This window comes from Ambystoma mexicanum, chromosome 1p (assembly GCF_040938575.1).
Source record: "Ambystoma mexicanum isolate Mex_15411 chromosome 1p, UKY_AmexF1_1, whole genome shotgun sequence".
Classification (NCBI taxonomy): domain Eukaryota; kingdom Metazoa; phylum Chordata; class Amphibia; order Caudata; family Ambystomatidae; genus Ambystoma; species Ambystoma mexicanum.
This window is the reverse complement of record NC_090921.1, coordinates 617436364-617450043: the sequence shown is the minus strand read 5'-3', so window position 1 is coordinate 617450043 and position 13680 is coordinate 617436364. Positions and strand designations below refer to the sequence as shown.

The window sequence follows — 13680 nt, the reverse complement described above, 5'->3', positions numbered from 1 at the left end:
GTGGGAGCGTGCTCGGGGCTCTGGGGGGGCAGTAATTTGGCCTTCTGGGCAGGAGCATGGTCTTCCGTGTGTGAACGCGTGGCCAGCTTGATACGGAGTGATTTGGCACGTGAAAATCTTGCACGTCAGCGTGTAATTCGAGGAAAGGCCCTTAGTGCGTAAGCGCATCTGTGACGTGACACGCGCGGTGTTTCCCTCATAACACGTGATGACAGAGCACACGTGGAAAAGCTGCACGTCTGAGTGTCAGCTCGTGTAATTGGAGGTTAGGGCCTTAGTGCGTATACGCGGAAGTGACGTTGGACGTGTGGGCCGGTTCAAAAGGCACGTGTAGGACACCATTTCCTTGTCCGTGCTTTTCATGGAGAGCGAGTGGGTGAATTCTGTACTTCTTGTCGGTTCACACGCCATTTACTTCACAGCGTTTCTAGTTCATACTCCCTGTTACCTCTGACAGCTTTTTTCTGATTTTCTGTTGGGCCTGTTTCCTCAAACAGCATTCACTTCTTCTTTTGTCCTGTCTCCTCAGTCAGTGTATAATTCTTCTTTTGGCAGGGGTGTTGCCAACACGCACACGTGCATATTTTTCACGCTCATTTTCCAGGCAGACGGTGAGTCGCGCACGTATTTACCAACTGTGCTTGCCCCGTGTGTCGCGTACCCCTTCAGAGGTCATTGTAGGCTGCGTGTAACACGCGTATGTTCATTTTTGTGTTTCTGGGTGCCACAGCGTAGTGCGGGTTCATTTTTCCACGCACGTGGTCTACGAGGGGTTGCGTGCACGTTATATTCTGTTTTTGGGGTCCCTGTGCATTGCGTGACCCGTCATCTTTCCCCAGGGGTCACATACAGCCTTGCTAGAGCACTAGGGCACGAATTCCATCTAGTACCCTACCCCTTTGACACCCAATTGCCCAGGACAATAGTTTACTGCAACTCCCATACACACAACAACATCAGTGCCATGGTTGGGAGGCAACCAAGCGGTAAGGGTGGCAAAGGTGGCCGAGCCTCAAGAGGTGGCCGTGGTGGGCGCGGTAGGGGACGTGGCTGGAATTTGCAGGGTACCCCTAGCCCCCCATGTGTGGAGGACCAGTCAGGGACACCCATGCCCCCCCCCATAGTTGAGGGAAACGTGGCTGACACCATCTCTGATCAGCCCTTGTTGGACCGGCCCATTGTGGCACCTGACCTGGCAGAGGGTGACTCCGAGGCTGACTTCCAGGTCGCCAACTCTAGGCCACGTGTGGTGGTGCAAGTTGGTGTCACCAGGCCACGTGGATCAGGGGCAGCTATGTCATCTGCTGCCCCGAGTAGGCAGGGTGGGGAGGCTGCAGGGGCAGCTGCAGCTCCATCCACCCCAGCTCTGACTCTCCCAGCCAGGGCAGTGTTGGTCCCAGTCCATCTTGCTAACGTTCCCCCTGACTACGTAACACTTCAGCCAATGCCTGCACCAAGTTCCATGCTCAGTGTGCATTCCCACACTCCAACTAACCAGTCCACCGGTGCTCCTGCCCCTAGTGGCCAGAGCGGCGTAGGCCACTCAGGATCCCCACCACCTTCCAAAAAAAAGAGGAAGAGTGCTCGTCCACTACAGGCTGATACCCTAGACATGGCTACGCAGTCCGACACGCAAAGGAAGCCTAGCTTCAATGATGCCGAACGTAATGCACTTGTGCAGTATGGGTCCGCACACGACAGCAAAATGTTGATCACTTCAGGATGCAAGACCACACCTGCCCGACGTCAGGCACACTGGCAGACCGTCACGGACATCATAAGTGCCCTTGGATCAGTGAGACGCACAGCTGGTGAGTGCTACAAGCGCTGGAATGATCTTAAGTGCAGGGCAAAGAAAAAGCTGGCCTCAAATCATACCGCTACTTTGGTGACTGGAGGTGGGTCTCCACAAGAGGACATTGAACTCACTGTACATGAATCTGTTGCTGGGGCCTACGTCACAGAGGAACAGATCCAAGGTGTGGGAGATCTGCCAGATTATGAGGCATTGTCCGGTGAGTGCACATGCATGTGTGTGTGATCCATGTGTATGTTGTGTGTGTGAGGGGTTCTGATTGAGTGCCAGGTGAGGGTGTGTGTGCCTGAGTAGTTTGGCTTACCCATGTGCTTCATCCAAAACATTCTGCGCCCCTGGATTTGGCTTTCTGCCCACAGTAGACTTTTTGTGCAACACCACGCCAGTTGCCCTGGAAGTGGCATCTTGCAACAACATTGTTCCGTATTTCTCATTGTTCATTCAGGCTGATTGTTTCGAGCCCCCTATTTTCACTACGCATATCTCAGCCCTATTGTCAAACGATATGTGAAATGCCTATGGTACATGCCATCTGTGTGATGGCATGTGTCATGTATGTGGATTGGACATTCCACTCACAGACCAATGTGTGATGACTCTGCTAGCCAGCATGCTGCTTATGTGTTGCTCTTCCATCTTGGTGTCATCAGTGTCTGACATTTTCCTCCCCTTCAAACTCAGTGACAGTGCATGCATGGGAGGGTTATAGTCATGTGGGACATGTGTCAATCAAGTACTAGTTCTGTACCTTGTGAGGCCTAATTGTGTGCCATGGTGCTAATGCCTGTTTCCATTTTTTTTGTCTTTCATGGTTCTGCAGGGGATGATGCACTTGATGCTGTTGAGGGTGAGGAGATGGTGCAGACCCAGGAGGGATCTCAGGCACGACCGGGCACCAGTGGGGTACGGGTGTGGTGGTGGGTGAGAACCCACTCTTGCTGCAGACCATTCTCTCCAGGGGTGTCTCTGGGTGCACCTCTCCAGACCTCTTTTCGGTGTTGATTCGGATGATGAGATCTATCGGCTTCGCAGGTAGGTGTTTCTGGGAGGGATTCTGTTCTGTCCGACCCACCTGCACAAGGGGTACAGCCCACTATGGGGATGTCAGTGTTGGTAGGTCCGCCTTTGGGCCTTTGGTGGTTACGGATGCAGCTCAGAGGGGGAATGCAGTCCTGCAGCCTCAGTCAGTGCCGACACAACAAGGCACAGTTCGCCTTGCCCCAGACAGGTGTGGTGCCCGCCAACACGGTGGCCATACGCCACCAGGCAATACCGCATGGGAGAAATCCATATACGGTATGGCAAACCAACAGGCAGCAGCATCTGAGATCTGGGATCTCAGGCACGACCGGGCACCAGTGGGGTACGGGTGTCGTGGTGGGTGAGAACCCACTCTTGCTGCAGACCGTTCTCTCCAGGGGTGTCTCTGGGTGCACCTCTCCAGACCTCTTTTCGGTGTTGATTCGGATGATGAGATCTATGTGGCTTCGCAGGTAGGTGTTTCTGGGAGGGATTCTGTTCTGTCCGACCCACCTGCACAAGGGGTACAGCCCACTATGGGGATGTCAGTGTTGGTAGGTCCGCCTTTGGGCCTTTGGTGGTTACGGATGCAGGGCCACACTCCACAACATCTGATCCTATTCCTGGGCCAGCAGCTCAGAGGGGGAATGCAGTCCTGCAGCCTCAGTCAGTGCCGACACAACAAGGCACAGTTCGCCTTGCCCCAGACAGGTGTGGTGCCCGCAAACACGGTGGCCATACGCCACCAGGCAATACCGCATGGGAGAAATCCATATAAGGTATGGCAAACCAACAGGCAGCAGCATCTGGGATGATGGCTCAAGCTATGGAGAGGGTGGCCACTTCCATTGTCCCCCCAGAGAGGCAGATGGAGCAAATACAGCAGGCAACAGACTCCATTTTCCAATCACTCAGGGAGGACATGTTGGCGTCCAACCGGGACAGACGGGCGGCCCTGGACACTCTGCGGGAAGCCATTTCTTTAGAGTCCCAGGGCCAGAGGGAAGCTGTGAGGGTAGAAGTCTGTCACCTCAGGCAGACTCTTGTGGAGCTTGAGGCTTCCACTGTCATGAGGACAGAACAGCTGCTGGAGTGTGTCACAAGTACGCTCTCAGCAGAGATGCAGTCAACTCGGGAGGAGGTCCAGGCATCACGTCAGGTGGTGCATGGGGATCTCCGCACCATAATCCTCCAGAACGAGACCTTCCACACCCGCATGCTTGCTGCCATGGAGGACCAGACTAGGGCTTTGCGTGGGCTGCCTCCCATAGCACCACCACCTCCTGTGGCGGCAGCAGCACAGGGTGATGAGAGCGACCACAGCGATTCTGAATCTCTCACGATAGCTTAGCCGTGCAGGCCATGAGCCCATGGAGGTGTTTTTTTTTTGCAACATCCACACAGGTGGCTGTTGGTGTGCACCTTGTCCTCGGACCTCCTGGGTGGCCTCCCCACCCTCCCTGGCCCCCACATGGCCATTTTTGATTTTTGATTTTTGGATTTTGGTTTTTGATTTTTGATTTTTGAGTTTTTGTTACAGTGTGTTGCCTTGTGTGGCTCCCGTGGGCATCCACTGTATTCCGGCTGGGCACATGCAGGCTTGTCCTGAGTTTGGGTTAGATGCTTGGGTTCGTGAGACACACACCCCTCCTGCTTCCCGTTACCATGGGCTTGCAAAGGGTGTGCCCAAGTGACAGTAACATACACAGTGACGTTGGACTCCCATGACATGTGTGGGCAGTCTGTAGTCAATACTGTGTATACATTCCTAGTGCATATTGTTGTAATATTGTACACTGCATGGTGTATTGATTTGTGCTTGTGCATCCATGTCTCCCTCCTAATTTGCAGGTTCATTCCACACGTCTTCACAAGGCCGTCTACTTTGGAGATGGAGTTCATGTTGTAAGCAGTGCACTTCCAGATTTGCGTGGCACCAACACTGTACAGTTGGAAGTGGTCGATGTGCTAGCATCACCAGGTTGTTAGTCTACGTATCCTTTAACTTAGTACTGTCATGTGAATGCTATGTTTGGGTGACTAGCTACATTGTATTATGGTAAGTCTTTGGTCATGTGTGTTGTCAGTTCTACATTAATGGGAGCATACTGTGTGTGGCCATTTTCCAATCGGGACACTGTACTTTGTGACACTTGTGTCATGTTTTGGGGATTCCTTTGTTTACTCTCATATAGCATGACATGCCATGGTGTGTTGGGGGGCGGTGCTGGGGAGGTGTTGGGTGACATGGCACTGTTGTCCACTATGCCCCGGGTTGCAATATGGGCTGTGCTGTATCTTACCTCAGTTGGCGTGGTGGGGTTCCGAATTGGTGTCATCATGTGGGTGCTCAGAGGGTAGGCACTGTCCCCTGGGGAGGTGGTGATGGGTATCATTAGTGGGGTTGTGACATTACTCAGTATCTGACATGCATGCATGTGCTGTGGCATTTATACTCAGCAATCAGCCATGTATCGCCATGCCGACCAGCTTCTAGTTCCCGGTTTAGGGTTGACATTCTGTAAATGAAACTGTCGTGGGTGGACCCTGGATAGTTGGCATATACTGAGGTGATGATTCCCTTGGCATCACATACTACCTGGACTTTGATGGAATGCCAGTGCTTGCGGTTTCTATAGATGTGCTCAGATGCCCTGGGGGGACGTAGAGCCACATGGGTGCAGTCAATGGCACCTAGCACTTTGGGGGGAGTGTGCCACCCCGTAAAAATTCTGGACGACAGCCTGCCTTTCTGCAGGTGTTCTGGGCAGGTATATGTGCCTGCGTACTGATGGGCGTGCAGTCATGATGGCCAAGACCTGGTGTAGGCAGCGTGACTGCATGGCCTGTGACACCCCCCCCACTATGGCACTTGTCCACGGAAATTATCCAGTGGCTAAGAAGTGCAGAACATTAAGGACCTTCACCAGGGGGCTGAGTGCTTGGGAGCAAAGGGTGGCTGATGTGAGGTCATCCTCCCACTCACTGACCAGGTCGAGTATTATGTGAGGTGGAAACTTGTACCTCCCATACACGTGGTCATCAGGCATCCCAAAAAGGCTGGTTCTGGGTGTAAAAATTCTGGCCCTGGTTATCCTCCTCCTCCTCCTGCGGTATCCCACGGCCACTGCTGCTAGGAACGGTATGTTCATCCTGGCGTCTGAGCTTGTTTGTTGTTTGCGCTCACTTTTATGCTGCGCGGGTCGACGTACGCCTGCTTCCTGCTTGCGTACGTGTTTCCGGATTAGCGCGTCTTTTTTTGCGTGTGCGTGTGGGCGTTCCGCGCATTTGCCTCCTGTACTTCCACACCCACCACAGTGATGCACGTACCCCGCTCGCCCAGGCCCAATCGCATGTGAAACTTCCCGCGATCCCCGGAAGTCCACAGACCCCGCTCGGCCAGGCCCAATCGCGTGTAAAACTTCACGCGAGCCCCTGAAGTACACGTACCCCGCTCGCCCAGGCCCAATCGGGTGTGAAACTTCCCGCGAGCCCCCGAAATACATGCTATTTTTGACACAGCGGGTGTCCGTGTTTGTTGCATACCCCTTTGCACGTCATTTGTCCTAGAGGGCCACAGTATGGGACATTAATCAGAGCTGTATATACGGCTTTTGGGTGGGTGTGCAAGGGGACATGAGTGGGGGCCTGCTGGCAGGTGCCCCGCACTGCTGGGGGGTGGGGGTGCAAGGGGACATGGGTGGGGGCCTGCTGGCAGGTGCCCCGCACTGGTGGGGGGTGGGGGTGCAGGGGGACATGAGTGGGACATGAGTGGGGGCCTGCTGCCAGGTGCCCCGCACTGCTGGGGGGTGGGGGTGCAAGGGGACATGAGTGGGGGCCTGCTGGCAGGTGCCCTGCACTGCTGGGGGGTGGGGGTACAGGGGGACATGAGTGGGACATGAGTGGGGGCCTGCTAGCAGGTGCCCCGCACTGGTGGGGGGTGGGGGTGCAGGGGGACATGAGTGGGACATGAGTGTGGGCCTGCTGGCAGGTGCCCTGCACTGCTGGGGGGTGGGGGTGCAAGGGGACATGAGTGGGGTTCTGCTGGCAGGTGCCCCACACTGCTGGGGGGTGGGTGTGTAAGGGGACATTAGTGGGGGCCTGCTGGCAGGTGCCCCGCACTGCTGGGGGGTGGGGGTGCAAGGGGACATGAGTGGGGGCCTGCTGGCAGGTGCCCCGCACTGGTGGCGGGTGGGGGTGCAGGGGGACATGAGTGGGACATGAGTTGGGGCCTGCTGGCAGGTGCCCCGCACTGCTGGGGGGTGGGGGTGCAAGGGGACATGAGAGGGACATGAGTGTGGGCCTGCTGGGGGGTGGGGGTGGAGGGGGTAATGCGTTGGTGATCATTAGTAGTAGTGGTGCAAGCTGACATGTGGCTTGCCTGGGGGGCATGCCCATGGTGGATGGGCTGCCTGCGGAACATGAAGTCCCCTGTGGTGTGGGCTGCCTGCAGGGGCCGTGGAGGGTGTAGAGGGAACACCTGGGAGGACCCACACTGCCAATTCACGTGTAGGACTCCCTGCACCCCAGATATACACGTACCCCACTCGCACAGGGCTTGTCGTGTGTGATAATTCCCGCGCACCCCCGAAATACACGTACCCCGCTCGACCAAGGCCAATTGCGTGTGAAACTTCCCACGCACCCCAGATTTACACGTACCCAGCCCAATCGCATGTGAAACTTCACGCAAACCCCAGGAATACACACACCCCACTCGCACAGGGCCTATCGCGTTTGAAACTGCCCGCGAACCCCTGGAATACACGTATCCCGCTCCCCCAGGCACAATCGCGTGTGGAACTTCATGCGCACCCCTGAAATACACGTACCCCGCTCCCCCCATGCCCGATCGCGTGTGAAACTTCAGGTGCACACACGAAATACACGCACAAGCTAATTTTTCACACAGCGAGTGTCGCTGTTTTTCGCGTACCCCTTTGCACGTCATTTGTCCTAGGGGGCCACAGTATGGGACATTCATCAGAGCTGTATATTCATGCTTTTTGTTAGCGCACATTTTGGCGCACATTTTTTTCCAGCGCAGGTACGCTACCGCCTGCCTTCGTGTGGCGGACGGGTTTGGGTCAGTGCGCGTATTTGCCCGTGCGCTGGTTTGCCCTATTTGATTCCATGAATACATGTTGTAGGCGACCGTGTGGGCGTTCCGCGCACTTGCCTCCTGTACTTCCCCCGTGACGCCCACATTTTCAAGAGTTGTTCCCCATTCCGAGTGTTACGCCACGTGTTCCGCCTACTTTTGTTATGTGCGCCGCGCTATGTGCGCTTTCGCTGTGGAATTAGCGCACGCCGTTAGATGACCTGTGCGCCGGCGTGCGCCGCGCACTTTTTCAGCGCACATCCCTGATTTTACTCGCGCACGGACTTCAATGAATAGATGTGCGCTGGTTTCCCTGTGATATTCGCACTTGCACTGCGATTTTCTCTCTTTCACTGCGAATCGCACGTTTTCGCACGCTTGCGCCGAAATTTTCGCCGCATCTTAATTCCATGAATCGGCCTGTGTGTCTCTTCTGAAGGCGCCACCATACCCCCCGATAGCCATCTCCTCCCATGTGACCCTCCCTCATGATAACACCCCCAGGTTAGGATCAGGTAGTGACTGCCTCACCTAGGACACATGGGAGGAGATTCTAGGCTGATATTTAGTGATGACTTTGCAGGATTCATCACAGGGCTCTGTTATGCATTGTGGGAGATTAAACATAGGCAAATACTTCAAGGGCTTTACCAGAAACAGAATGGGAGAGGAATTCAACTTTTGCATGATACTGGTGCATTACTGGTGGTCATATTAGTGGGGACATGTATGGAATTAATTCAGATAGGTAATAGGGGGTGTATATCATTTATTTACAAAATGTATGAAGTGCTGCCTCAACCAAGGGTATCGGCATTCCGGAAAAAATTAAAAACATACAGTTCCAACAAAAAAAATACAAGAAAAACTAAGAACCAAAAACCATTTTAAACATATGCAGAAGAAAACCAATAGGTTTACAAAGCTTTACAAAAAAGATCGAAGAGTAGTGAGAAGACAAAGAGAGGGAGGTAAAGAGTTCAGAGCATGGGGTGTGGCTGAAGAAGCAGCTTTAACCACAAACCATTCCGGCTTAAACCTGGGAATAAAGAGTGTCTGAATGCCCTGGCTCTGGATAGTTCTAGTACCTGCACAAAGGTAGGCAGCTACATAACCTTACTTACCTAAAACGATGGCTTTTTATCTACTCCTAAGACACCTTTAAAAGAGATGTGGTGTATGTAAATGATCAATTGGACGTTTAGAATCAATACGTGCCATTGTAAAAGGGCAAAACATGCAAATGAGGCTTAATCTGACCCCGTAAGGGGTGGTCCAGCCCGAATTGCTAGTTCATAAATCTGGGCAAACAATTCCCACTTAGGGTTACTTAGAAAAAACTGAAATGCGATAGCTGAAAAATAAGCAATAATGCCTTCATTGGTGGAACCTACATAGGAAGGGTGGCGGATGGTTACCATGCAAGCATGAAAAGCAAGTGATGGCCGAGCTCTCATACAAATAATTTCAAATTATGCCATGGGGTCACGATAGCAAAACGGACAACCCCACATAGAGCATAGAACACCCTTTTATGTCAATCAAAAACACATGTTTTAATATAAATACATTCTATTAATGTTGAAAGAACTGGCAGATACAAAATTATTAAACATCAAAATTGCAATTAATGTGACAGTAGCAATACTCAATTGAAAGGAAACAAAATGACATTCTTCTCAATCATCTAGTTGAAGGATAACATAAATATTGCGCTGTTGCACACGTGTAGACTAAACACTCAATGCAGCATATAGACATGAGCACATATAAATACTGACAAAGGTTATACAAACTGTTTGAAGGGTCAACGGAGCATGGTCCAGACATGGTTACATGTTCACAATGACAGTGGTATAACCTAATTTGTCCAGGTGTAAAATGGTGTGAACAATAGTATTTGTTCTGTTAGGGGTCTTGATGATTTGAAAAAATGCTGTTTGTGTATACGTCTACTAAAGACCTTAAGTTTCGGCTCTCTATTGCACCCCAGTTCCAAGCTGAGCCTTCATCAGGACGCTTGTGGAGATTCATGGGCTCCTGAGGGAATTCCTTAAACAATAAATAGAAATGCAAATCGGCTATGGAAAGTGCTTTGTAAGAGGAACTGTAATTTAAAAAGATATTTATATGCCAAGCCAAATTAGTTAGAACAGCAGGTTTATCTCTAGATAAAGGATTTGTACATTACCCTGAGTTGGTGCTCCAACATGAATGCACATAAGCAATTGTTCAATGTGGACTAACAAACCAGTGTTGCTGCTGATCAATGTCCTATGAAATAACAATGTGAAAAACCTTGTTAGTTGGACCCCCTGTAAGAGTTCTGTCAGGTTGATACTAAAGCAGTGTAGTACCCTCTGTAGACGAGTTCTTGCCATAATATTAAATGCGAGTAATGCAGCGGGTCCCATTTCAAGACAACACCAGATCATTGTTTCAACAGATGCTGTAAATGGATACAAAGTACCCTAAATTACTGTCGCCCGATCGTGTCACATATGGGTGGTTGCATATGATCGCACACACATGTATGCACATGGCTACACTTACCTTCTCTTCGCATAGTGGTCTTGGATGGACGCGCCGCCCCCCAAACTGACGCTAACCATGCATAAACTCTGTTACATGCAAGCACACACTAGGGTTGAAAAGGAGGCGTTTTCTTGTTATATGTGTGGAGGGCACCAGCAGCTTTTGCGCATTCAATTTATTTCGAACGGTGTATGCCAGTGCCATCTTAGAGTGGAGTTGAGCAAGTGCTACATACACACAATAGTGCCTCTCCCGATTTGGTACAGGCCTAAGTCTCAAGACCCGAGGCACAATATGTTAGACACAAAGAAATCGTATCATGCATTCATTAAAAAATTGGCACTATCCAGGGTCAAATTAGCACTTAGTGGTTGCTGCAGTCTATAAGCAACTAGGTCATAGCTAGATGACAAGAAGTTTTACAAAAGTGCTGGCCAGTACATTTGGTCATTAAGACCATGGATGTGTGTCTGCAGTCTGAGGGCCCAGTATTGTCCATGTTTTAGAAATCTATGAGTCATGTTGAAGTTGTTGGCATCTGGGATTAGCACATGAATGATCAGCCACTGTATTTCATCTACACTACTGATCTTGGGCCATTGTTCCATTGTTCTGGTAGTCACTGTCTGTGTCGTCATGCCAATATACCATACATTTCAAGGGCATGAGATGACATGCATGTCTGGCAGGTTGTATTTTAAATGCCATGTGAAGTTGTTTGTTTGGAAAACAGTACTCTTTTTAGTAAGCCTGCATACAGAGCAATGGCCACAAGGGGGGTGGCCATCTAGGGATGGTAAGGCCAGTTGTTCCCTGATCTGTCTGGGGGCTGGTGATGTTAAATTTAGAGCATGGGCCAACTGGTCTTTAAGGTTCCTCCCTCGCTTAAGTGCAACAAGCAATTTTGTTCCAGTCACAGCACCAATATCAAGTGTGTTCCAGAGCTTGCATATAATTTGTTTTAGTGCTGGGGTAGATCTAGAGAAAGTGGTCTAACGTGTCAATATATCTACTGTGCTCTGAATTTGGTTGTTGGGAGATAAAGTATCCCTCTTGATTTGGAGCACACTTTTAGCAGCACGTTTCAACATGCGCAGTAAATAACCAAAGTTTTTGTAGACTTGTTATCAAGCTATTGGCATTATCCAAATAATCATCCTTGGTCATGCATTTCCTACGGATCCTGAACTAGGTGACTGTAAGGTAAATTGTTGCGCAGCAGTTTTGGGAGTGGGCTGCAGTAATGCAACATGCTGTTCCTATTTGTGGGCTTTTTGTATAATGTTGAGTATACGGCTCCTTCTTTAAGCTGATGTAGCTATCCAAAAATGTTATTCTTATATTAATGGCCTGCTTACGAGAGTCCTTCAAAAAAATTGAGCTAAAAAGCCCAAACAAATATGAGCCCCATTTAAAAGGGAAAGGGAGCTTAGGAAAATGAGCCCCTCTTCTCTTATGGAGATCTAAGTGGGGGCAACAAAGATGCGAAGACTAATGAAGTCGTAGCAAACGATAAGTGCATAAGTACGGTATGGCCAAGTTGAAGTGAAGAGTGGAAGGAGGATTGCAAAGCATAATACCTTAGGGCAAGACCCTGCTGCTGTGCTGGTGTTAGTTAAAGAGCATAGAGCGTACTTTGATCAGTAGATCAAGCTACTGTCTTTGCTCCCAAAATGGTTCCCACACAGTCGCTTGGTGTTGTTCAATCGTGGCCACTGCCATTGCTCTGTGCATCCCTCCATCTCATAATTTATTGGCCTGCTCTGCCACTAGAGAAGGAAAAAAACCTCATGCAAATCAAGCTTGTTCGAACCCCAGAAAGGGCAGTCAGCCTAAACTGCTAGGTCACATGCATTCTGGATAAGGTCACAAACAATCCCAGATATGTTTCCGCCTCATTTGGCTTCATTAGTAAGGTATAGCTCACTTTTTGGAGAAGGGTCTTTCCTGTTCTGTAATGGCACAGTGGCTGAAAAACCATGGTTTGGAGGATGGCGAGATGAATGCCAATGTCTATGATTTATCCAAAACCTTCCATCCATTACTCTTCATTAGTACCCGGTGAAGGGGGTGTGGTGGCCTCCCAGCCAATGGGAAGGCTCAGAATGCAGGCCATTACCACGCGGTAATCCCGCTGCCCTGAGCCTCCTCATGGCCTGCGGCCGCCATCTTCCCTCACCGGGGAATCAGGTAAGTCTTCTCCCACCCTCCTGAACCCATCCACAGAATTCTCTTCACACCCTCCCACCCCACTTACCTTCCTTTCTGTCCATTTCAAGAGTCGACATGCTGGGAACACTTCTGTCCCCAGCTCGTCCGATCCTGGTCTGTGACAGGCCGTCATGGAAAGGAAGAAGGGACTATGTGTAGTCCTTTCTCCCTTCCCGTGCTGTCCATTTTGTTTGTTCACATTTTTCCCTATTTTTTTCAATGGCTGCCATGGAAAGTGAAAACAGACTTTGTTTTCCCTTCTCCGGCGGCCATTTTTAAAAATTTTCTTTTTCTGTTCCGAAACGCTTTACTACCCCAGTCTTATGGACCAAGGTACTAATGGCAATAAGCCCCTCACCTGCGGGCCATTAACGCATAAGGTAATGCTCCCGGGGTTTTCATTAACTATGGGCCTCGGGGGCATTACCTTATGCAGTAATGGCTCGCAGGCTCGGGGCTTATTACCTAAGTGATGCTAATGAGTGATGTGATTGCTTCATTTATAAATTATATCTTGAGGCGGTCGATCCGGCAGGGGAAAATATGAAGATAAGAACACTTGTTACCTTGGTGCAAAGAACCCAGTCTGCTTTTCACATATATATATTTTCCATTCTGTGTGATTAGTTACAGTGAGCCAAAAATGTGGATGGCATACCTGGGAACTCCCTTCCTAAATGGGGTCGAGGGGAGAGTTGAGAAAATCTATCGCATCCACAAGCATCCTTTCTACAACGTCTACACTCTGGACAATGACGTGGCCCTGCTGGAGCTGCCCACCCCCCTTGGCTTCAACAATGTCATCAAGCCCATCTGCCTCCCAGACTCCACGCACATCTTCAAGGAAGGGACCAAGTGCTTCATCACCGGCTGGGGCTCTACCAAGGAAGGAGGTGAGTGACGGGGCAGCACAGTGGACATCATATGCTATTGCAGTCAAGACATCATCCTCTCTTCCAGATTAAGAATTCTGTTTATTCTTTTTAATTACACACTA

The 13680-nt window shown here is 50.5% G+C and overlaps 1 protein-coding gene across 1 annotated transcript in view; it reads left to right on the top strand.

The window, feature by feature from the left end:
- The window catches only part of TMPRSS9 (transmembrane serine protease 9), a 485595-nt gene that overhangs the window by 427192 nt on the left and 44723 nt on the right, over positions 1–13680 (top strand). The window contains exon 18 of the mRNA XM_069649605.1: positions 13311–13576. Coding sequence (XP_069505706.1) covers positions 13311–13576 — 266 coding nt within the window. The remainder of the gene's footprint in view (positions 1–13310; positions 13577–13680) is intronic.